At 43.3% G+C, this 23,981-nt stretch overlaps 1 protein-coding gene across 3 annotated transcripts in view; it reads left to right on the top strand.

Annotated features, from left to right (window-relative positions):
* Positions 1-23,981, top strand: part of grid2 (glutamate receptor, ionotropic, delta 2) — a 301,762-nt gene that overhangs the window by 205,510 nt on the left and 72,271 nt on the right. For all 3 annotated transcript variants that reach the window (XR_009956209.1, XM_037481965.2, XM_037481966.2), the window contains exon 9: positions 20,102-20,203. Coding sequence is in view for 2 of the 3 variants with exons in the window: in XM_037481965.2 (XP_037337862.2) it covers positions 20,102-20,203 (102 nt within the window). In the remaining variant the exon portion in view is untranslated. The remainder of the gene's footprint in view (positions 1-20,101; positions 20,204-23,981) is intronic.

A 23,981-nucleotide genomic window follows, 5' to 3' on the forward strand; every position in this document is an offset into this window, starting at 1 on the left:
AAATATTATCGTGATGAAAATGAGACACAGTTATCAAGTTGGAGAGGAAGCAGTGTGAAATAAACACATCTTTGAGACAGTGAACTCAAATCTGGGCGAGAACGAGCAAGGAGTGAAGGGCGGAAAGATTAAGACAGAAAAAAAAACATCTCCAAGGGGGAAAAGATCCTTATTTCACTCAAGTTTTCCGTCACATTAGGTAGATTTGCATGTCATTTCGTGCAGCATGTCCACCCCCCTTCTCCTCCTCCTCCTCCTCCTCCTCCAGGCCAGGTGGGAGATTGCAAAAAAGAATGGCCGAGCCGGAAGTGGTAGGACGAGGATAAAGTAAAAGATGCGAGACTGAAAGGACAATGGGAATGAACAGGAGGAGGAGCTGAGGAGCAGGGGGGATGGGGGGGGGGTGGGGAGGGGGGGGGCGAGGTTTTAGGGTTAAGACGTGGTTTCAAGGTTCGCTTGGCATTGAGCGTTCTGCTTAAAATGTGTGCTGGCAAATACACTTGGTTTCAATAAGCCGATAGCAAGGCTCAGTGACAGAAGGAACCATCCCTTTAGTCTCAGACCCCTGGATGTGTAAGTGACAAGGTGGATTGTTTTGACTAAGGAGAGCTCCTGAGCCCCCACCTCGTCATTGGATCTCCCTCCTGAACTTGGTGATGAAATTGATACTCATTTGACTCATCGAAGCATATTGTTCATCCCAACAAGATAAAGGGTTTCATTTCGGGCTTCAGCTTTGAACTGTAGTGTTAAGTGGTGATTTCCTTTTTGTGTGATTAGCGCGTCCACATGTGTGAATACTTGAGTGTTTACGGGGGCCCTCTCCGACTTGACTGATGTCAAAGACGTGTTTTAGCCGGAAGGTGGCGTCAATCACGGGTGAACACACACATGCACTGACCAGCGAGTTCTATTCTGTGTGACCACAGCAGCAGCGGATGCTAATTGAAGCTGACAAACTGCCTCCGGTGTCCTTGGATCAGCTTAAGTGTGGCCGTGCATGCGAATTCTTTTTGCTGCCCCTCTCGGTGCGTTCGAGAGGGAAGAGAGATATCAAAAAGCACAGGGGGACACAAAGAGGAGGGGGGAGAAGCTCCACAGAGGTGTAGGAGAGGGAGGCAGAATTTTACTTTGACTGTATGCTGCCGCACAAAACCCCCATTGGAGAAAATCCTCGTGTTGTCAAACAAAAACCACCCATTGTGTAAACTGTAGGGTGACGCCAGACACCAGCCGCCGGCCACTCGTTTGCCGAGACAAGCCGCGAGAAGTTTTATTCCCCAGATGCTGCACTGTCGAGCCTGTGTCATGTCTCCGCCAAGACGGATTATTTGCAGTGACATGAAGAAACCGAGCATAAACATCCTACCTTTTAAGAAACAGCTGGATGCATTTAATAATGTACTTCTTTCATATACAGTAAAAATGTAAATAATTCCGAAAGTCAACGGGCTGTAACAGATTCTAGGGACTCACGGAGAGACTGAAGTAGCAAGAATGAAAGAAAAGGACAAAAGAAGATCAGTGCAAATACACCAGTTTGTTCTCTACCTATTTCTGGGATATTGTGGGCAGAATTGTCTGTACAAACCTGTACCTGGAAAGAAAAAGGAGGAAGTCAGCGTTATGAATCTCTGATTGCAGTTCTCTTCACCAACCTTTTCCCTGATCATCTGCCCTGTGCTGCAGTGAAGGCTTTGTCTGTATTTTAACTGTCCCTATATTAGTGTTACACTAAAAGTTGGATCTTTTGGGAGCCACAGAGAGCCACTTTAGTAGGTTTGGCCTATTATTTTGTCACTGTTTACACAGATGCTTTCCCTATTTTTTGATAATGGCTATCTTAATGTAATCTAAATGGAGGAGGTATGTAGATAGTTGCGGATTACGCTTCATGGAATGTCTGGAAGTGATTATTTACAATTTCCTTTCAGTTTTTCAATAGCAGCCAAAGCAGCAAAACCGTTTCTGTGGGACGGCAGGCATTTCCATGGTGTGTCTTTCCTCTGGTCTTTTGTTATTGGCTCGCTGCACCTTGGAAATCAGCGACGGACATGGGAACATGACCTGCCCGACGCGAGGTCAAGAGCTGTGCGCCGAGGCGCGCCACAGAGATCATCAGGAAGATTCTCCGTGAAAGCGCCGCGTGTCATCGGTGTTGATTGTTCAGACGGGGGGTTCCTGGTGACTGATGTGGGGCTGAGGCTGATGGCAGTGTGCGGGAGGCTGAGGGGGCCCGATGGCTGAGGTGGAGGCGCTGCTAGTCTCGTGGTGAAGGAGGTTGAGCTGTGTTAAGGTGGCACGGGACCTCTTTGTTGACCTGCAGGCAGGCAGAGGCTGCTGCAGATGTTGTCCACTCAACCCTCTCCGTAAAAACAAATCAATTATTACTACTGAAATATTTTGCCTGAATTAAAATTTAAATATAAAAAAAAATGTCAAATGCATACAAAAAATATATAATAATATTGATTTGGCCAGAGGTGATGCATTTTGTATTCCTATTATATTGGGAAGGAACTCCACAAAGTCCTCTATTATTACAACTCCCCCTTTCGCTGTTGTAAAATGATCAATGGAGACCTGTTACCGGTGGGTTTTTGGGGGGGTTTTCAAGGAGACTATTAAAACCAGGGGTTGCTGTTCTGTCCTTTTTCATATTTTGCCGCCAGCAATGGGTTTTTGTAGCAGGCTATTACATTTTGATAATGACCATCCCACACAAATGTCTAGTAGGATAAAATGATAAATCGATGACATTATGGTTACATTTTGCAAGGTAGCACTTCTGCTGCATGGCCTTTGTAGAAAGACAAAACATTAAAGCGCTGAAAACAATCCGGCGGCATAAGACAATATTACTGTACGTCATAATGGATTGCGAGAAAAAAAGGGCATGTCTGGACGTATGGAAGAAAAGCGGTTTACAGGGATTCAATTAAATCGGAGGGTGGTGTCTGATACGCTGGGTGGAGGATCGAGATCCCATTCTACATAGATTCTCTCCTCCTTTGGAGGGAAAATGACGACGCTACGTCCGAGCCCTTGCGCTAGTGATTTTTTTCAAATCACCGTGATGGATAGATGGATGGATGAGGAAACAGGGAATGGTGGATAGACAGAGAGGGAAAAGGAGAGGACCAAGTACATTCAGGTGGGTTGTTGGTCCTTGGGTTGGATTGATGGATTGATGGATGGATGAACAGACTAGAAGGAGCAGGAATGTGAAGGTTAGGGGTTAGGCCTAATTGCCTGTGACCTGGTTGTAAACACAGTTCTGCCAAGATGGCAGCGGAGAATGAGGGAGGGATCAGTGGAAAAGAAATGAGCGTGAAACTGGTGGTATCTGACACCAAGGTTGTGTCCTCGTGTTAAACACACCATGGCTTTGTGAGTCGGAGCTGACAACGTGCCGGCACAGGAGAAGCCAGGGGACCTCCGCTGGAACTTTAGAAGGGAGGAAAGGGCAGAGAGATTGGCCAAGGATTAAACCGCAATGGAGATGAATAATGAAATGGGTAGACATCAGAATGGCGCGCGTCTACAGAGTCACGTGTCACGGGAGCAGGCCAGAAGATCACAGATTGATGCTATTGCTCTATGAAGGGAAAAGAAGACCAATAGGGAATAAAGTTTAAAAAAAAGTAAGGCCGAAGATCATTATGTTGCCCAGCTAGGAACATTTAGCCTGGACTCCAACTAAGGAATTAAAAGGAGATGGTCGGGCACACCAATTAGTAGACAAAAAGGCATGTATACATGAGTGATTAAGGTAGAAAGAAAAACAATATGTTTCCCTATAATACAAATGTTGCGTATCTAACTTCAAACCTTACTTTTACAAAGTTCCCCCAACTTTCCCCCTTTTTGCCGAGCTGAATTTGTCGCGCTTGCAGCTGCACTGATAGAACTAATGAAGGAGCGTCGTGTGATTGATGGGACCCATCACAGTCCTGCTGTCAAAATCCTCTCTTTTACTCCTTTACCCTTTTCTCACACATTCCCAAGTGAAACCCTGTCTCAGCCGTCTAGCTAGGACCTTTTCTTCCTTGGAAATGTATTGACAATGTTTAGAGTAGATTAGATCTGTGGTTATATATATATATATATATAGAAATAGTACCATGTAGAAATATAAACCCAATCTTTAAGTTGTAAACTGTTATTTGAAAGTTATTACATGACATGATTAAAAGGGAATTGAATATTAAATCCAGATGACTCATTGCACACTAAAGTGAAGAGAGAGACACTTGAGTGCACTTGAGGAAAGAGAAACAAAGAGTTGCTGCCTGACCTCAGTTCTTAGGTGTAATCCTGCCTCTAGAGGCCAATCATGGCTTCTTCACTCTTCCGCTGAATAATCAGTAAATATTGGCCCAAAGCTATTAAGAACACCAGCCAATTATTTGCCTTGTAATTACTAAAAACTCAATTTTAAGAGGGAAGTTTTTCATCAAACGTACACTCACCATAATAAGAGTTCCCCAGGCAGCAGCTAAGCTGCTAAGAGCCACTTTACTGATACAAATCTGAGGAACCAACCCTTTCCTCAACCAATGCATACGCTCCCATGTATAGGACACGTGTCATTCAAAGGTGCAAACTGCCCTGCAGCCAGGGGGAAGTGGAACTGGACATGTTCGTTGCAACTTAACGAACTGGCTGCTTTCCTTAGTGGTTCCCAGTCCTCTGTACCTTGGGAGAATATGTGTTCCATATCTCCCTTAAAAAGCATGAATAAATTAAACTGAGTCTGGATAGGAGCTATAATCTAAAAGTGTTACTGTCCCAGTTGTGGCATAGTCTTAAAAAACAAACAAACAACAACTTTAACCTACAAATGTGTATCTTTTTACTCATTATTTCTGATATCTTTCCAAATCAGGAAATGTGTTCCTCTACCTCGTGTAGCTTTTTAATTTGTTGCCCGTGGTTTCTCTTTTTCATCCCCTCACGGATACACTCACACCACACTAACTCAGTCTATCAGGGGACTGAATACCGAACAATAATATCACAGAATAATCGGAGAATGAATCACTGCATGCCTACACTAGATTTTCTCATAGGCTTAATAAGCACAGGCAAGAAGGATTACGCTGTGTATGCGTGTGTGTGTGTATTTGTGTTACACACACTAAAGTGATTACGGTAAGGGGAACAGATTTGAATTGGTTTGATACGCCATCCATCTCCCCCTGCCTCCCCTTCCAACTCCTGTCAGCTCTTCCTCTCATTTCATTTCCTCTCATCTCCTTTCCTTCCATCCCATTCCTACTCCCTCTCATTCTGGCTCCTCTGACTTCCAAAAAACACCCTGAAACATAACACTATGTGACTTTCCCTGCTGGGCCCGTGTCGGCCTGTATCTCAATTATCCAGCCTTACACCACACAGACAACATTGCTGGTCTGATACTCTTATTATATATATATATATACACTCACCGGCCACTTTATTAGGTACCCCATGCTAGTAACGGGTTGGACCCCCTTTTGCCTTCAGAACTGCCTCAATTCTTCGTGGCATAGATTCAACAAGGTGCTGGAAGCATTCCTCAGGGAGTTTGGTCCATATTGACATGATGGCATCACACAGTTGCCGCAGATTTGTCGGCTGCACATCCATGATGCGAATCTCCCGTTCCACCACATCCCAAAGATGCTCTATTGGATTGAGATCTGGTGATTGTGGAGGCCATTTGAGTACAGCGAACTCATTGTCATGTTCAAGAAACCAGTCTGAGATGATTCCAGCTTTATGACATGGCGCATTATCCTGCTGAAAGTGGCCATCAGAAGTTGGGTACATTGTGGTCATAAAGGGATGGACATGGTCAGCAACAATACTCAGGTAGGCTGTGGCGTTGCAACGATGCTCAATTGGTACCAAGGGGCCCAAAGAGTGCCAAGAAAATATTCCCCACACCATGACACCACCACCACCAGCCTGAACCGTTGATACAAGGCAGGATGGATCCATGCTTTCATGTTGTAGACGCCAAATTCTGACCCTACCATCCGAATGTCGCAGCAGAAATCGAGACTCATCAGACCAGGCAACGTTTTTCCAATCTTCTATTGTCCAATTTCGATGAGCTTGTGCAAATTGTAGCCTCAGTTTCCTGTTCTTAGCTGAAAGGAGTAGCACCCGGTGTGGTCTTCTGCTGCTGTAGCCCATCTGCCTCAAAGTTCAACGTACTGTGCGTTCAGAGATGCTCTTATGCCCACCTTGGTTGTAACGGGTGGTTATTTGAGTCACTGTTGCCCTTCTATCAGCTCGAACCAGTCTGGCCATTCTCCTCTGACCTCTGGCATCAACAAGGCATTTCCGCCCACAGAACCGCCGCTCACTGGATGTTTTTTCTTTTTCGGACCATTCTCTGTAAACCCTAGAGATGGTTGTGCGTGAAAATCCCAGTAGATTAGCAGTTTCTGAAATACTCAGACCAGCCCTTCTGGCACCAACAATCATGCCACGTTCAAAGTCACTCAAATCACCTTTCTTCCCCATACTGATGCTCGGTTTGAACTGCAGGAGATTGTCTTGACAATGTCTACATGCCTAAATGCACTGAGTTGCCGCCATGTGATTGGCTGCTTAGAAATTAAGTGTTAACGAGCAGTTGGACAGGTGTACCTAATAAAGTGGCCGGTGAGTGTATATATATTTTTATTATAGAAGTCGTGCTCCTGTCGTATGTGGGAAATGAGTAAATTGTCCTGCAGTTCAAACACATTTGCAGGGAAACTAACTAATCTGCAACATAAGGTCTAGAAATGCAGAAGAAGAACCATTCTGGCAAAAAAAAAGGAAAATAACCGGTCACAATTGTTTTAGTACCATTCACCAAATCTCTATTTCTCCTCTCTCCTTTAATTTAACAGCCAAACTTTTTCCTCTAATGACAGCCCCACACAGTTTCTACTCTTTCCTGTCTCCTCTGTAATTTCCCCCCTCGTCCATCTCCTTCGCTCTCCCCCCCTCTTCCTCTCTGCCAGCGAGGCCTGCGGGCTTTCAGGAGCATTACAGCATGTAAACCCTGGATTACAGCAGCCAGAGTCTGCCTAGCACTGCATGCCTTCGAGGATCAAAAAATGAAAAAAGTGTGTTGACACACACACACACACACACACACACGCACACATCGAGATATTTACATGACCACGGAGACACACTCATTTTTAAGACAGAAGATGCACTAGCTGTTTGTACATTCAGTTCACACACACACACACACTCACGCTCCGTTTCAAGGTAACTCCCTCCTAACGCAGCACGTTGCCACCACAGCTAACTCGCTAGAGGATCATCTACTCCCCCCCCCCCCGTGTGTCGTAGACCGAACTTCTCTGGTGATTATTGCTGCAGTGTATTCAAGCTGCGCTCCCTGTTCTCTACTCTGTTGCTTGCTGGCTGCCTTTTCACTCAAAGCAGGTTGTGAAGGACTTGACATGATGGTCTTTCTGGAATGCCTTCAAGGAGTGATCGTGGTCTTGGTTAGAGCGGAACTTGGGTATTTTTCAAGCTAGACCCTGTTCCCCGTGATTTGTGTCCGACTCACTAATGGGGACAGTCATTCTTGTCGTATGTCCACTGTTGGAAGAGTGCGCTGCGGATGTACTCTGGCACAAAATAGTGCGGGCAGCGATTTCAAAGACCTCATCTACATTGTTGTAATGATCTAAATATTCATCCATGATATTGACGATATAAACACAGAGGTACGCTTTCTGTACTCTAATTCAACAAACTGGCGTTTACTCTCTTTTCTTCAAGCAAAACCTCCCTTCATGAGATGAATGACACTATGAGAGCCGGTCAGTGGCAAAGACGAGCACTTTTAATAGATCTAAATGATGGTCAAGGCCTCCTTGATACCACTTCATTGCATATTGGAAGTTAGCCTTTTAATATTGTCAAAAACCGAAGGAGACTCAAAGCATGAAATGGAAAATTTACTATATTATAATTATAATTATAAGATTCATTGAAGTCAACCAAAAAGGATTTGATTTTAAAGCTCTGGACTTCTTTTCTTCACCACTTTCTTCTGACACAGAAACATTTCATTCAGAGAAAACAGAATCCACGCAGCAATAACATTTTTAAGCACACTAACCAAAACAAATCAAAATAACATAAATGCCATTTCTAGAGGTCAGCGTTGCTAAATGTCAACTACGACAATAGAGCTGCCCAATGGCTTGTTGTTATACAGCCAGCTCCCACATGTGAATTTGTGAAACCGTGTTAACATCTTTCTGTTGTCAATAAAATGACTACAAAAGCTTGCTCTTAAAATGAAGGCATGTAACGAAGGATACATATGCCGAAAGGATGGAATTTACTGGATTTTTCATTATACATTTGGTCATTGTAGTGTTTTTTTCTTATTTTGTGTACACTCTTAATACTTAATATCTACCTAAATATCTCTGTGTATTGCCACTGTGGTGGCATTCTCTTGTAAATGTGCTCAATGGTTTTCCATTTAATTGCACCCACCTGACTTTCATCAGTACCACAGAAAGGTTTTCCAATGGTTACTGCTTTAACATTTGATATTCTGAATGGGTAAAAGTAACCTTTCCAAAGGAAGTGCACCTAAAAATAAAAAAAGTGTTTTTCTGTGCAGGAAAGCTGCAGGCAGTTAATAAGCCAGAACAAAGAGAAGAGCATTATGTGCCCTGAATTTAATTCAGTTTTGATGTGAAAAGGTGGATCTTGTGTTATTACGCAACATTAGTTCAACTTTATATTGCCTAAGCTGCCTTATGATGTTAAGGCTGCTATGTGACTTTTAATCCCTGTCTATAATGTGAGGCTTGTAATGGCATTTCCTTAATCATCTATTCCTTCATTTATTTTTGCAACCTTCAGCTCTAAGCTTTTATATTCGTGCGTTCCATTTTTGCTTCTTTTTTTTTTTTTTTTTTTTTTCCAGCTTGACAAGATTTAAGGTCATGTCAACCCATGTCGATGCAACAACCGGGCTGCTTTTAAACGTGCCGTGCTCCGACACAGCAGGAATCAGAGTGACCGGTGTGTGTGTGTGTGTGTGTGTGTGTGTGTGTGCGTGTGTGTGTGTGTGTGTGTGTGTGCGTGTGCGTGTGCGTGTGCGTGTGTGCGTGTGCGTGTGTGTGTGCCCCCATGAGAGAAAGAGTATCAGACAGCTGAGAAGCGAAGGGTGCCAAGCTTTTCCCCCCCCTCTCCCCCTCCCCTGCACGAATGGCTGCGAAACAGCACATCACAGTGCGCATGACCGACACACACACACACACACCCTTAACACACCAAAGATGTCAGCGTCCATTTCTTCAGAGGTGCGGTACATGGCGCCCAGCAGTCGGCTGTCTACCCAAACCGTCGAGGTTTTAACAACTGATTCACACGTCCTGACTGACTGAGTGACCGGCTTGCTGGTCAGCTGACTCGGTGTCCAGGGCTCTGACCGGCTGTCAGAATGACTGACGTGTTTGGCGAACAAGCTGCGGTGCAGCGGACGTTTGCCTGAATTGACTTGCTGAAAAACCCCCCGTTCTACTCCCTTAGCAACCCTTAACCCTGAGGCTGCAGGAATGAACTGAGAAACCAAGCGATAAACACGTTTTAAGGGTAAGAGTTGAATCCACGACTTGATATTGAGATTTTGGGCAAGAAACCAGCCGCAGTTAGACGGGTGCTGTGAGTGTTTGTCACAAAATATCAGCTTACGTCTAAGCTGTTTAATTCAGAAGTGCAATTCAACTGAAACCGAAGTGAAGATTTTGTATTTTTTGTATTTTTTCTCCTTGGTGTGGTATTCCTTTTTGATAACCTTTACGATATATAATCCCCAGCTGTAAAAGCAATGTAAAATAATTTTTAAATTTAATTAGTAAAACAGCCCTGGTGCAGTCAGACTTAACACAGAAATTCATCTAACTCGAGGTTTCTAAGTGACCTGCAATGTGGACCTCTGCTTCCCAAAGATAGTGACTCACTAAGTTTAAGTTACTTTACCTTTCTGAAGGTGCTATATAAATCACCCGAGGTAGGCTGAATGGAAGCCGAGAAGATTAGTTGTTTGAATATTACTTTTTCCAGATATCACCTGACACGTTTGATTAAGAACAGTCTGCTGACAGGAGTAGAATCTTGGGCTCTATAAGGGTGTAAAACCACCATTCCAAGACACATTTTACATTTCACTCGGTTATGATATTTCCCTTCATATGTGTATGCATTATTCATCACTCGATGGGATGTAATGACTTAGATTACTCCTGCTGCGCTTAAGTTCACTTAATAGTCCCTATGGATTTTCCGCTTCATCTGCACATGCATCTTTGTGTTGTTATGTGTGTGTGTGTGCGTGTGCGTGTGTGTGTGTCGTACGGGTTTTACTAGAGAGAAATAGCACTTACCAAGCCACAGGTTTTTAAATTGTATACACACGTGCATACTGGATTACGCTAGTGATGCATCACTAAGCACGAGGGCAAAGAGAGGAGAGGAACCTGAGGACCTAACGTAGACGTATGCCTCCTTGCCTGCATTTGTACCAGACACCAGGCTCACAGGCAGAGGTGGAGAAATGGTGGAAGGAAGGTCAGACCAACAGTAGGAAGAAAAAAAAAGAGAACGGGCAAATAAAGTTGAAAACTTTGAAGTTGAAATCTTTCCATTAAAATTATTGAAGAACTTTGCAGGTGAACCCCTGTCAGGTCCGACTTGTATTCCCCACTGGATCCTCAACCTTTCAGCAGTCTTCCTTCTGTCTCCTCATCATTACACTGTGCTGTCTGACATCTCCTCCCTCATTTTCCTATGGGGAGAGTGAAAGTAGTGACTGAGAACGCTTTATTCATTTTTAAAAAAATGATTTCACCTCCTCAGATATCTACCTCTCTGGGTACTTTTTCAAGAGGCACCATCTTTAACCCAGCTGTCATTGTAGAGAACATGGGACAAAAAAACCCATATATAAGAATAAATATTGAGAGACAAATTAAAAAACTGAAATGCAATTATTTTACAGAACTTCTTTTTGCAGAAACAAATGTATTCTCATTTGCCAAACATATCTTCAAGCAGAGGTTAATTGATTTGTAAGAGATGTTCATTCCAACGCAACTGGGTCCCGGATTTATTTCCATTGAGGCAATTCTTGATTAAACAAAACCAATTAAAATCAAACAGAATGCATTAAATGATAATGCCGTTGAGTTATTTAGTTATTCACTATTTCGTTAATTTAAGAGCATCGAGGAAGCAACAGGAAACATCTGCAGTATCATTTTGGACACTTTTTCTCATTCAATTCAGTGAGAAAGGGCTTCTAAACGTTTGCTTGGTACTGTACACATACACCAAAAACAGTTTTTCCCCTCCCAAACATTTTTCCCTCGCACACCCGCATCTCGTCAACAGTCCAACCAAGCAATAAAGCAGCTTGCAGCTCATCTGGGAAATCAGAACGCAGCTTGTTGCTGTCGCCATCGTGATGATGGGTTCGTATAAACCGCTGTGTTTGCATGTGTGACAGCGAGGGAGAATGATGAAATATGAGCGATCCGGCAGAACGTACCGTTTATTACTGCAGGTCCTTGACAGAACTCCTACCCTTAATACACTCTCTCTCTGTTCTGTTCCGCCTCGCTCACCCCCCCCCCCCCCCCCCTCCGCCCACGCACCCTGTTCCCGCCTCTCCACCTTTATACTCACACCCAACACTGGGAAATAGGCCCACACGGCTGGATCCATTTCTCGTGAAGGTGATACCTCAGGAACACGGGACAACCGATCAGAGTCTGGGGGGGGCGGGGGGTCAAAGGTCACATTGATTTCACGATCATATTTCTAGCCACCACTTCATTTATTTGCTAATTCTTATGATTTTAACAAGAATTTCTAATAATAAAAGAAGCTGTGAAGTGATGACATTTTGTCAAGTGAGACATGAATGTTGCAAGTGTTCTTAACCTTTTCTTTATCCCAAAGTATATGAAAACAATTATACCAGGAGCTTGCCATACGTCTTTGCGTGAAGTAGCATCAGCAACCTTTTATTTGCAAGTCCATGATTTATACGGATATATTCAAGTGACAGGCGCTGTGTCAGCTAGATGTACTGGGCCACAGGGAGAATATCGTAAATCCTGCTGCGGGACGTATTTCAACAGAAATAAACCGACGGGGCAAACAATCTACATCTCGGACTCGCTGGCTGAATGATAATCACACTACTACTTCAAAGCCTTTATATTTCTAATATTATTCTTGTGAGCTGTCAAAACTGCATTAAAGTTAAATACTGGTTAGTCAAAAGAGATAAAAATGATTTTTCATCTTCATCAACCGAAAGTTACTGTAACACAAGTTTTTAATTGCCGTGTGCTAATGTAATCTCCCAACATTCTGGGAGCACTTAGACATAATCAAGTCAGACTCTTGATAGTTCAAATATGTCAACCCACAAAAGACCATCATAATATACACAGAACAAAGCAGGCACATAATCAATTTAAGTCCAATCAGAAGTGGGGAAGATGAGCATCCATCTTGGGGAAGGTCCTGTGAGAGCCGCGTGTCATCAGTGATTCCATTTGAAGGTTACTCCTGGTGGAGCTCCTCCAAAGGCAGTGGAAAGATTGGATAACTGCAACGCTTCCCCAAGTGATGTCCTGATGACGAACTTTAAAGACAGAATTTCAATCCAATACAATGCCATAATGTGGATTTCACTATTTGTGGAATTGGGTGGAAATCTAGGTGTGTGTGTGTGTGTGAGAGAGAGCGAGCGAGCTTTGGATTTTCAAAATGAAATAAAGTCCATTTATTATCTGTGCATTGAAGAGGAAATTGCAAACCTGCTAGAAATAGTGTTTTTTAATGGACCCTGTTTCATTTAACATAATTAGCTTGCATATTACAAAGCTTATCACTAATTTGCCAGCAATATTTCTTACTCGGAATACTTGGAATTGTTTTACTGAAATCCAATTAGTTTAGGCAGCTGGGCAGAACTTTTTTTTTTTTTTTTAAATATAATTGCTTTCCAGGTACTAGTCTAATTATCAAAGACATAATGATTGTAATAGGGTGTAGCATTTTCAACATTTTTCCAATTTCATTACACTGTTTATTTAGAACAACAGCTATCACATAAAACAGTTCAAGGGCAGGCCTTATTAAGATAACAGAGTTTGGGGATTTAAACAGGGATTTTGATGAGATGGAGGAAGACATGCATGGACACACTTTCAGACAGCAGAACATAATACAAAAGCCAATTTGCTGGGATTGGACCTGCTTTTCATGGGGAGCACAGTGTGAGCTTATATGAGTGTATCCTTACACACCTTCACTGGTGAGGCTCGCACTGCTTACTGCACCGAGGTGTCCGCTCTCTGTTCCATGATGGACAAAGAGAAAAGGGACACGAAGCGTTGGTTTGTGCTTTCGGAAAGAACTGGAAGAGAGTGGAGAGGACAGAGGGGGGGGGGGGGGGGGGGGGGGGGCTTAGTGTGCAAGCTGCTCCAGGACTGCACTGACACACGTGTTGCTCATCAGCAGAGGGGGGGTGGGGGGGGACAGGAGAAGTGAAACTGCTCAGCAGCTTGTCTGTGCTCGTGCCCGGCTGTCTGTCTCCTTAATGCAATGACAGACATATGAGACGCTTTGCCGAGACGACAGAAGGAGCGTTGCAGAGCCACAGCGACGCGCCGGTGTCTGGCAGATTAAAGCGAGGTCAGCTCAAAGAAAAGCTGATGAGTGGACGGACAGGAGAGAATAATCATCTTGGGTTTTTCCACGTCGGAAGTGCGGCACTAGAAAGCCCACAATCAAATCTCTCCCTCCCCTGGTGGAGCTGATGATGTAGGGCGAGAGGAGGCATGGGGGGGGGCCACAATACTTGAAAAATGTGAGGGACGGAATGTTTAACATCCGTTCATACTTTATTGGTTTCCTTTTCTTCACAGCTGCTTCCAAATTGCGCTTTGAACGGCGTCGTCACGATCAGACCAGCAGCCACAGTTGTTCCCACAGTTTTTGGCTCTGGTGGATTTGGCAAACGGAGAGAAAGTAAGAGACGGATGGAGCCTTAAAAAACAATCTTCACGATTTAGGGATGCCATTTAGGCGGGAGGATTTCTTTGTTTGAGTGTGTCCATTGGTGTGTGGCCGGTACTCATCCAGGTGTGTGTGTGTGTGTGTGTGTGTGTGTGTGTGTGTGTGTGTGTGTGTGTGTGTGTGTGTGTGTGTGTGTGTGTGTGTGTGTGTGTGTGTGTGTGTGTGTGTGTGTGTGTGTGTGTGTGTGTGTGTGTGTGTGTGTGTGTGTGTGTGGTTGGCTGAGTTGTGTCGAGCGAAGGGCTTTGTCAGGACGGTAAATGACTCGTCTGGGCCCCCAAAAGGCACCGGTCGATGTTCCAATTACTTTTAAATGTGTGCGGATACACATCCCTCGAAGGGCCCGATGTCTGTGGGTGGATGTTCCTAGGTGTGTGTGTGTGTGTGTGTACAGCATATACAAGGGTTAGGTGGACATGACGCCAGGTGTGAAGGTGACTAACAGTGTTACAGTGATGCCGGCTGCTTGTCGGGTTGCTTTGGCCCGGCAGTGCTGGAGTGCGTGGTTCAATTTTACTGGATCTTGACATGATTCATTTTTAGAAGATAAGCTACCAAAACATGCCACGTTATTGACTATTTTGTTTAATTATAAGGAGTAATGAAAAGCTGTGCTATATTGACAAAAACACAGGTGGACAAACAATCCCTCTTGTGAAAACCAGCGTTCCTTGAAGGAGAGAAAAAAAACCACATAATCGCCTCAAAGGTTTTCTAAACAAAGTCAATGACAACATGACTATGAACGATGCAAACTCACATTAAGACGTGGTGATAAAGCATGATGCTTAGCTAGAAGATATTTCAAATCACTGCAGCAACACAACTACCCGTGTTTCTAGTGAGAGTGGCCTGAATAACAAATAAATCAACACTTATTTAAGTCATTGCTTGCTTGAGTATCAGTTAGTTCTTACCAATGCCCGCTGATAAACACATAAACCCCTCTGAATTCCCCACACATTTCATTATTTTATACTTCTTTGCCATCACATTAGTTCTTTTGATTCTAATGCAAAAAAAGAACTCCATATAGTTATAGCAAAGCGTTTTTAATACCTAAGCATATCCTTAAAGGCATCAAAGTTTTAGAACTTTACCACGGATGCCTAGAAGTGAGTTGTGTTTTATTTTGTGTACGTGCAGTCCTCTGAGACCTCAATAGAAATGTCAAAGGTCCTTCAGTGTGTGATGGAAGCTAACAGCCGAGGCTCAGCAATAAACCCACTTTGCTTTAAATGCCAAAACATTGCAGAAGAAGGTGTATGACATTTGTATTGGTTTTTAGTTGGAGTGAGAAAGCTTTTTGGTGAGTGCTTCTTTGTTTTAGCTTCAGTTATCGTATAATGAGTGTGTGTGTGTGTTGGTGTGTGTGTGTGTGTGTGTGTGTGCCTGCCTGTTCTCTGTTCATTTGGAATGTGTTTTATCTTCACCACTCAGGTTGAATGTGGAAGAGCAAGAAGCCTTCAATTCAGTTACTGTGGCTGACCAAATTAACCAATTTAGCACTAGCTTGACTTGCCAATTAACCAATAGTAATTGATTAATGTATTAACCAGTTGAAAGAAAACACCAGTGAAATGTTATCGTACAATGTTTTTTTACTATAACAACTCTATCCAGTATAAGTTTTAAAAACAATTACCGCTAGATCTGTAGTTATCTGGAATGTCTCCTGACAAATATGTATGTACTAATATACATATATTATACTAATATATTTTTAGTATTATTTTACAAATTATTATATTTGTAAATAAATAAATGTGAACCACCAACCCTGTGGTTCCCATCACATCTCGCTGCTCCACACGCCACCATCACCCCTAACGTGCATTTACTGGTTTGCTTATTACTTGTTGGAGTGATTGATCCGATTAAAGCAGATGTTGTGGAGGAGAAAAATTTGTCACATAGAGATAGAAGTCATAGAATTATGGAGTAAAATGTGAATTTTGTCCAAAGCAAAAAGATCAACTGACCAAATAGTGATACATGACCGACAGAGCAAAGCTAATAAAGAGGAATACAGGTGCAAGATAGATAAGGAAAGCATTTTGCCATTCAAATGGCAGTATTTTCAAGCCTCAGTCTTCAAAGTAAGGACCTATCCGCAGTGGGTCATTCACTTAACATGCACAGACACACACACGCGCACACACACACACACACACACACACACAAATGCACGTATTTCATACCATTGAGAGAAAATGAGGCCTTTATCTGGAGCTGGGGAGATAAGCAGTGGGCCAGTCTCGCTGCCATTTCAGGTCCTGACTCACTTGTTTGTCCACACACGTGCAAACACACACAAACACACACACAAACAAACACACAAATTAATTCACATGCAACGCTTCACATTTCCCTATTATATCAAAGTCAAAACAATATGAATATAGAGTGATTATGTTGGTATTCAGATAATGTAGCATAGCATAATTATATAATATTACAGATAATGTCATGGTCCTCTTACCTATTTAGAAATGGAGATATAAAAGACAAATATGCATGAGGGCATTAAAGGATTCATAGCTTTTCATATCTTCTATGGTGTCTGAGAAGTTGCAGTAATGTCCACGGGTGGTTCAAACCATAATAGGCTGTAATGGACAGAATAATGAAAGTAATATTTTCTTTAATTAGGTAGATAATTAAAGCAGATATAGATGAATAGTTATTATTTTTCAATACTTTTACTGTCTGTGCTGAGATTTGACTTCTGAAAAAATGATGTGCTTGTGTGCAACATTTGAATTGTCAACCCAAGCAGACACTATGTTTACAGGACCATAGATGTTTACAAAGAGCGATGAGTCAGAAAGTCTCAGTGGATGTCGATGACTTATTTGGTCATCATTTAATCACACCATTCAGAATCCACTTATGTATCACAATCAGTCCGTAGTGAAAGTGGGAGAGTAAAACGAGGTGTTCGCGTTGTATGTAGAATGCGTGTACAGTAGTCGTGTCCGTTTGCGTCTGTCTGTGAGTGACTCATTGTGCCAAACAGCGCCAAACAAAGCCGGCCGGGGCCCCTGATTGATGCCCTCTGTGATAACTGAAGCGCTCGACTATTTTTGATTGATGTGTTTCCCCTCATCTTATTGAGTTTAAACACCGTGGGAAGTGCAGCACAGACTATTTTTATTACAGGCTTTTGCAGAATGTTTATTGCTGAATCTCCTTTGTTGTTTCTCAAATTCCCTTTTCACATTCAAAAAGTGCAAGTGGGAACATTGGGCTGAAGGATCTCAATGAAAACTCAAACTGATGCCTTTAATAGGAACTCTTGTTCTATTCGCATTGTCCAGAGGAATCAATATTAAGTGCTCTGCTTAAGGGTAAAATTACAGAAAATGGCCGATATTGTCAAAACTGCTAAATAAACCAAACCCACTTTTGATTTTGTAATGCTGTTAACTCTAAATCGTCTTTGTGTACCCTCCCACTGACTTTATTGGTAAGGCTTTGGGCTCAGTGCTCTACAGCAGAGCATCTTGTTGGAAGTGGTTGGCTGGCTACGGTTCACTTACTTATTGTACATTTCACTGTTCACATTACCGTATTTTGGCGACTATAAGGCGCACTGGTTTTAGAACTATTTTCCTATATAGGGCGCACCGGATTATAAGGCGCATAGAATAGAAGATGCTGCAGTAAAATGCGTTATGCATCCACTAGATCGGGCTGTGCTAAATCAAACTTTATTAAGCGTTCACTCCCATGGTAACGTTGTTCAAACGTTAATGTGGATATTAACAATATCTCTGAACCTCCAACTTCTTTTCGTGCATCTTGCGCCGAGAGGCAGCGGCTGGGACAGACGGTGGCGCCTCGGACCGTCAGCTCGATCCCGAGGTCCAACTACCAGCTTTTTACCTCCAGCAGCTTTAATACACGCTGTTGGAGCTGGAATTACCGCGGCTGCTGGCGCCAGACTTTCCCTCCAATGGCCTTAGTCGCGAAAATACGGTACTTTTTCCTCAGGCCGCAAGTAAACCGCACCATCAAAAGACAATGGTCAAGATTTCAGGGAGTAGACAACCAAACGGGACAGCACACATTGATGTACAACACCATCACGGTTTGCACTGTTAATGCTTTATTTATCCAGTTTTCACTTTCCACTAAAAGCCCTTTTCCTTTAGCCCCTCAAAGACACCTGGTCTCACTGCTTCTGTGTCATCAAACTGGACTGTGATGTAACAGATACTTGCCTCAGACCGTGTCATTTTCTTTCCTCTGTCTCTTTTGCTTAGCGTTGCCACCGCCGCTATGCAGGACTGCGAAAAGGCTCCTCGACACCCAAGTGCATTGTGGGTCTTACTTTTAAGTTGGTGGGCAGAAGTGAGGGTGATTCAGGGTGATCGCAAGCAGGTCTCCGGACAGCAGTTTGCAAATGTGTATGCAGTGTTGTGTGTGCATTTATTGTCAGTCTATTTATCCCCTGCCTTTGCTTGTGTGTCCTCTTTGCATTTTGTACACACACACACACACACACACACACACACAGATGCACACTACAGTTACAGGAAGGGTGCACGCACACATTCCTGCACTGTTTGAACAATGGGTTTGTAGTGAGCAGAATACGATAGTAGTTTAGTTCCGTATGATAGAAATAAGCTCAGTTGGCTCCTCTTCAGAGAAACTAAATATTACAAATGTTTCTGTTATCTCCACGTTCTAAAGAAGAGAACTAAAACAAAAACATCCGATTTAGATTTTGAATGTGTAGGAGAAGAGCCAGGTTCAGATTCTAGCTCCACATCTCCCCTCCCAGGTCGAAGGGAGGACGACATGTAACACCTGACTGAGTGTGTGCATGTTACATAATTGCAGACATACAAGAAAGGTACCAGCTAATTTCATATTGCAGCAATGTTTTAATGAAAATTTGATTAAGACACGTTGAGGATACATCCCCTCAACAGCCTCACAGGGGCCTCACACATTACACCTCTGCTCACATTGAAGGCGCTTGTGGCTCTGGTGGGAAATTGCGTGAGGGGACCTCGCTGGATGTCCTACAAAGATAACAAATTTCTCTCCCAGAGGATTTGCAATAAGGCTAAAAGTCTGTCCACCAGTCCGCGTAAGCCTACTCAGGGCCTCAGAAGAGGTCAAACCTGGTGGGTGGACGGGGGGGGGGGGGTCTTCTGAGGGATGTTCTTGGTGAGCCTTTGTTGTTTGAGACATTCACAGTCAAACACACAGATATCAGCCACTGCGCACTGCGTCCTCGCCTCCCAAACCCTCAAAGGTCAACTTGAAGAACAAGCGAGCACTTGGGTAGGGTCAAAGGTTGCAAAGTCTGAGTTAAAGGAATGAATCCGTTTGAGAGAACAACACATTCAACAGTAACTTCAGGCTTTAGAGGAACGCTTCGCTGGTGCGTTTGTGTTTTCGTTCAGCACAAATCAAGCCATGCGATAATGTGTGTATCACAGCACACGTGTTTGTCTTTGGATCAGATCTCACTACTACTACCTACTACTACTACTACGACAGGGAAAGCAGCTTGATCTAGAATCAATAACTTATAAGCTGAAGGCCAGTAGAAAAGACTGGAAGCTCGTTTGATAGTTAAAGAGGTTTAGTTCAGATTCATAAAGGTCCTTTGAATAAAATTGCCTTCATTTCCAAAGGGACAGGGCGTAGTGTGCCTGTGGGTACACATTGTTCAAGTGAATCATTTTGAAAAATGGGATATTATAGAAAGTACGACATTGAAGTATAAGGGATCAAGTAGATAGATGTTTGTGTTTACAGTTACTAGGCAACTGTGCCTCGTACCTGTGTGTTACCATCTCATTCCCGTTCTGATTCAGTTAAATACATATTATCTGGGTCACAACCATGTAAGTAAGGGCATTTGGCTCTTTTCTTCTCTCCCATGTTCGCGTGGTCACGATGTCTGGGTATCTAACGTGAATGTTTTTTTTTTTTTTTTTTTGGCGTGTTCACATTGCAGCTGGCGACGTGGGACCCAGTTCACGGCTTGAACGGCACACTGACGGACAGGAAATTGGAAAACAACATGAGAGGAGTGGTGCTGCGAGTCGTGACAGTTCTGGTAAGCGTCCGACTTGTGTTTTCATTTGTGCGTGTTGGGTTTGCTGTTTAAAAATCTCTCCAGCCGCTCACTCAGAAAGATTGAAAGGGGACTGTTGAGACAGCTGCTGGCGTGTCAAATTTCAGCCTTTTTGCCCGATTGTCTCGCCGTCCTTTTCTTTTAAAGTTTTTGTCCCATCCTTCAATTTTGTCTCCGCAGAGACGTTGAGAAAGACAGGCTGGAAAATGGCTGACAAGCATTCGTGAGACAAAGTGTCGAGAGGAAGAGCAGACAGACCAGGCTGAATACAAATAAGATGTAAGAAGATGAGCTTAGTAACGGCCTGACCCGTCATCAATTCCTTAGCTTCCATTTTGACATTTGACAGCTAGATGATAGAGAACATCGGAGACTTGATAAAAGACTCCAGCTCCTTTTTCTCTTGACTGCAGCATCGATTCGAGTACATCCCATGAGTGCTTTAAAGATTCACGCCTGTAAATTTTTCATATCCCTTCTTTGAAGTGAGAGGCAGGGAAGAAAGAGATAATGCTAGGCATCCTTATTTTTTTTCTAAATTGTTTTTGTTTCCCCAGGTCTCATATTTGCATCATCTTTAAAAGGGAAGAAGACAATGGATTGTGTAGTTTGATGTTTCCTTTTCTCTCGTAGCCAGGGTTGCCCCTTGAGGTTTACGCTATGTGAACACTTGTTACTGTATATTGTCCTCTACCCTTCATACTGTGGTCCTACTGGGTTTCATAAACGGGCGTTAAGAAGACCGATGCCTCATAAGCGCCCACAGATAGAAAGGTTGTGAAATGTCCAAGGTGCTACCTGGATGTTCTGTGTGTGTGCAGGTAGGTGTGTGTGTGTGTGTGTGTCTGTGTGCATGATGGTAAAGGACTCTAAAAGGACCCTTTGGAACAGCTTGTGTGGGCTTTTCTCTGCTCTCACATGACTGTTTTCCGCCCGGAACGTGCAGTTGTCTCTCACACAGTCTGTAACAGGCAGAAACAAACAAGCATGTGTGAACCCACATGTACACAAAAACAAGTATCTGGTCCTTCTATTCTAATTTCCGCACTGTTGAATGGTCATCAATTAGTTCACTGGTTATTGGATAGCACCACAGTGAGGCCTAACGACTTTAAATCAATGCTATAGGTGGGCTAAGAATGTAATGGTGATTAAATGGACGTTACCAAGGAATGACTACATCGCTGCAATTATTTGTCAATGGTTCTCGGCAGTGCTTAGCGACGAATCATTTATGTTCACGAGAGTGAACAAAATGGATATTTTTAAACCTGGAATGGGATTCGGAGCTTTGCAACGGTTGTATTAAAGTGATGTGAAATAGACACGAAGTGGATTCTCTCTAGATTTACCTCTGTGAAGGTGCAAAATCAGACGGCCGTTAAATTAACACTCACTGATGTGCATATGTTCGTCATTCAGTTTTATACACCTCAGCAGCCCAGTTTTCATCTTTCATCTTCTTTCTTTTGATACTCTCAACTCAGCCAGTTTTAACTTGAGTTTGCTTTCTCCGAATTAACCATCCGTCTCACTTTGATAGGGCACGAGGCACAACTGTCACCATGAATTATTAAGATTATGTTAAATTGTTTTAGACACTGTGTTTGATTAAATTGTCTAACGTGAATATAAACATCATCAATATAGATAGGCCATAGATAGAAAGAAAACAGAGAGGGAAATGAAGAGCCCGTCCGCAGACATTGTTCATGGTCACTGACTTCACCTCCATGTCAAAGGCACTCATCCACCTGTAGCTGTTTGTACCATTGATCAAACTGAGGGATAATTATCTCATGGATAACTGGCAGGGCTTCTTGATGGGGTTTTTTTTCCCCTCAATTTCATGGGATCACTGGATATGGAGGCATGTGAAGTTGAACTGCAAGAGTAACAGTTGGGAAGTATTGAAGCCTTGATGATTGGAGGGGGAAGAGGCCTGCAGACATGCCTTTATGAAAAGTTTGTGCCGTTCGGGTGCAGAAAGATAGCAAATGGTTTGTATCACAGCTGCAGAGCAGCGGGGGAGAGGAAGTGAGTGCAACATAACAACAGAGAAGAGACGTATTAACGTCACAAAACCAGAATGCATCCTAGGATCCCATCGATTGAGCCTGGCAGCTCGAAGCGAGACCAACCAGCAAGCGAAAGGAGAACTTAAAACCGTGCATGGCTTGATTCTTTTAATTCAGTTTCATTCAAAAATATACATTTGAAGCAACAACCAGAATTTTTTTCAACGGTTGAAGACAAAAACAAAGACCAGTGACAGTCCATCAAATGCAGGACGGGTTCTTGGAGATGTCTGAGTGAAGGAGGGGGCCGTCTCGCAGTGTACAGCCAACTTGAAGTGGCGTCTGTGTCAACAACCTTTGCCCTTGCCAGAGAAGAGCGAGCTAAGCTCCAATCGCGGGGGCTCTCAGAGACACTAGAGGGACATGCATTTTCACGGCCCTTTTCAGTGCACCATAAGGGGGCTTTTAAACACACCCCCCCACCCAACATACACAAACTAAGGATCAGGAAAAAGAGAGAAGGGAGTCAAATGAGAATCTGGTCACTTTTCTGCTCTTTTTTTTCTTTGCAAAATCATGTACGTATTGGGCCTTTGTTGCTAAATTGTTGTTTATTTCTTCTTTAATTGCTTGGTATTCATTACCTTCATGATGAGCCCATAGAAGCACAAGATTTCAGCAAAATCTGGGTAAATTTATGTAATTTTTATCATCAGGCCTCAAACTTTTCTTTCTGAATGCGCAGTTGAACAACTGTCATGGGTATCGAACGAGGGAGACTTCTCCAATATTGTGTCCAGTTCTGTCTACAAATCCGTCGCCCCGGACTCATCGACGACCGAGCTGGTGGAAATCGTATTGTCCTGTTCCCCAGAAACTGAATACTAAGAGGCCAATACACTCCAAAAACTCCAAGGCTGCCCACGTTTAGTTTGTGTAAACTTTGTTTTGCCAAATTTGGTATCCGCACTATAGCTGTGTTCACCAGAACCAAATGAAATTCTCAAACTGTCACCATGGCTGTCTGTGGCCAAGTGGTCAATTTAGTGATTGTTTCCCTCTACAAAAGGACAATCCACGTTAGTCTTTACAGATTTAAAAGTAGCCGCATGGGGAAGCAGTTGGTGGAGTTCTGGGTGTGATTCGGAATGAACGTGTGTGTGTGTGTGTGTGCGTGTGCGTGGCCGTTGCTGCCTTGATGGATGGATGCTTCTGGTAAGAGGGGGACTTGGCATGCATGTCCACTCACTGCCTAATGGGTTATTGAACAGCCGCAGCAGCAGCAGCAGCAAGCAAGGATTAGAAACCGCCAATGTAATACGCAGCACAGCCGGCCTGCGTGTGTGTGTCTGTAAGTGCGTGCTTAATGTGCAGCCAGTATCCACTCAATAATACACATGCTGTCATAAATCTGCCAGACGCACTGGCCTAAAACATTTCCCTCATCAATAGGGATGTATTAAAGAAGAGGGCGGGAAAAGAGGGGGGAGAGAGAAAGGGAGAGAGATAGAAAAAAACAGTTGCTGTGTTAAAATAAGTTTTAATGTTTCTCCCTGTTCCATGTTCCTTAAATTGCCTAAAATGTTTACTGATGTTTACAGGTAAAGGCACAGCCCACAGATGTGCCTTTACCTCATCAGTAGACTGCCCTACAAATGCCATGGAGGTATTGACAAACAAGAGGTCTGGCCGTCCCCAGCACATTTCAAAATGACCCAATAAAAAACAAATTTGCTGAATTG

The sequence above is a fragment of the Pungitius pungitius genome, chromosome 5, assembly GCF_949316345.1.
Source record: "Pungitius pungitius chromosome 5, fPunPun2.1, whole genome shotgun sequence".
NCBI lineage: Eukaryota > Metazoa > Chordata > Actinopteri > Perciformes > Gasterosteidae > Pungitius > Pungitius pungitius.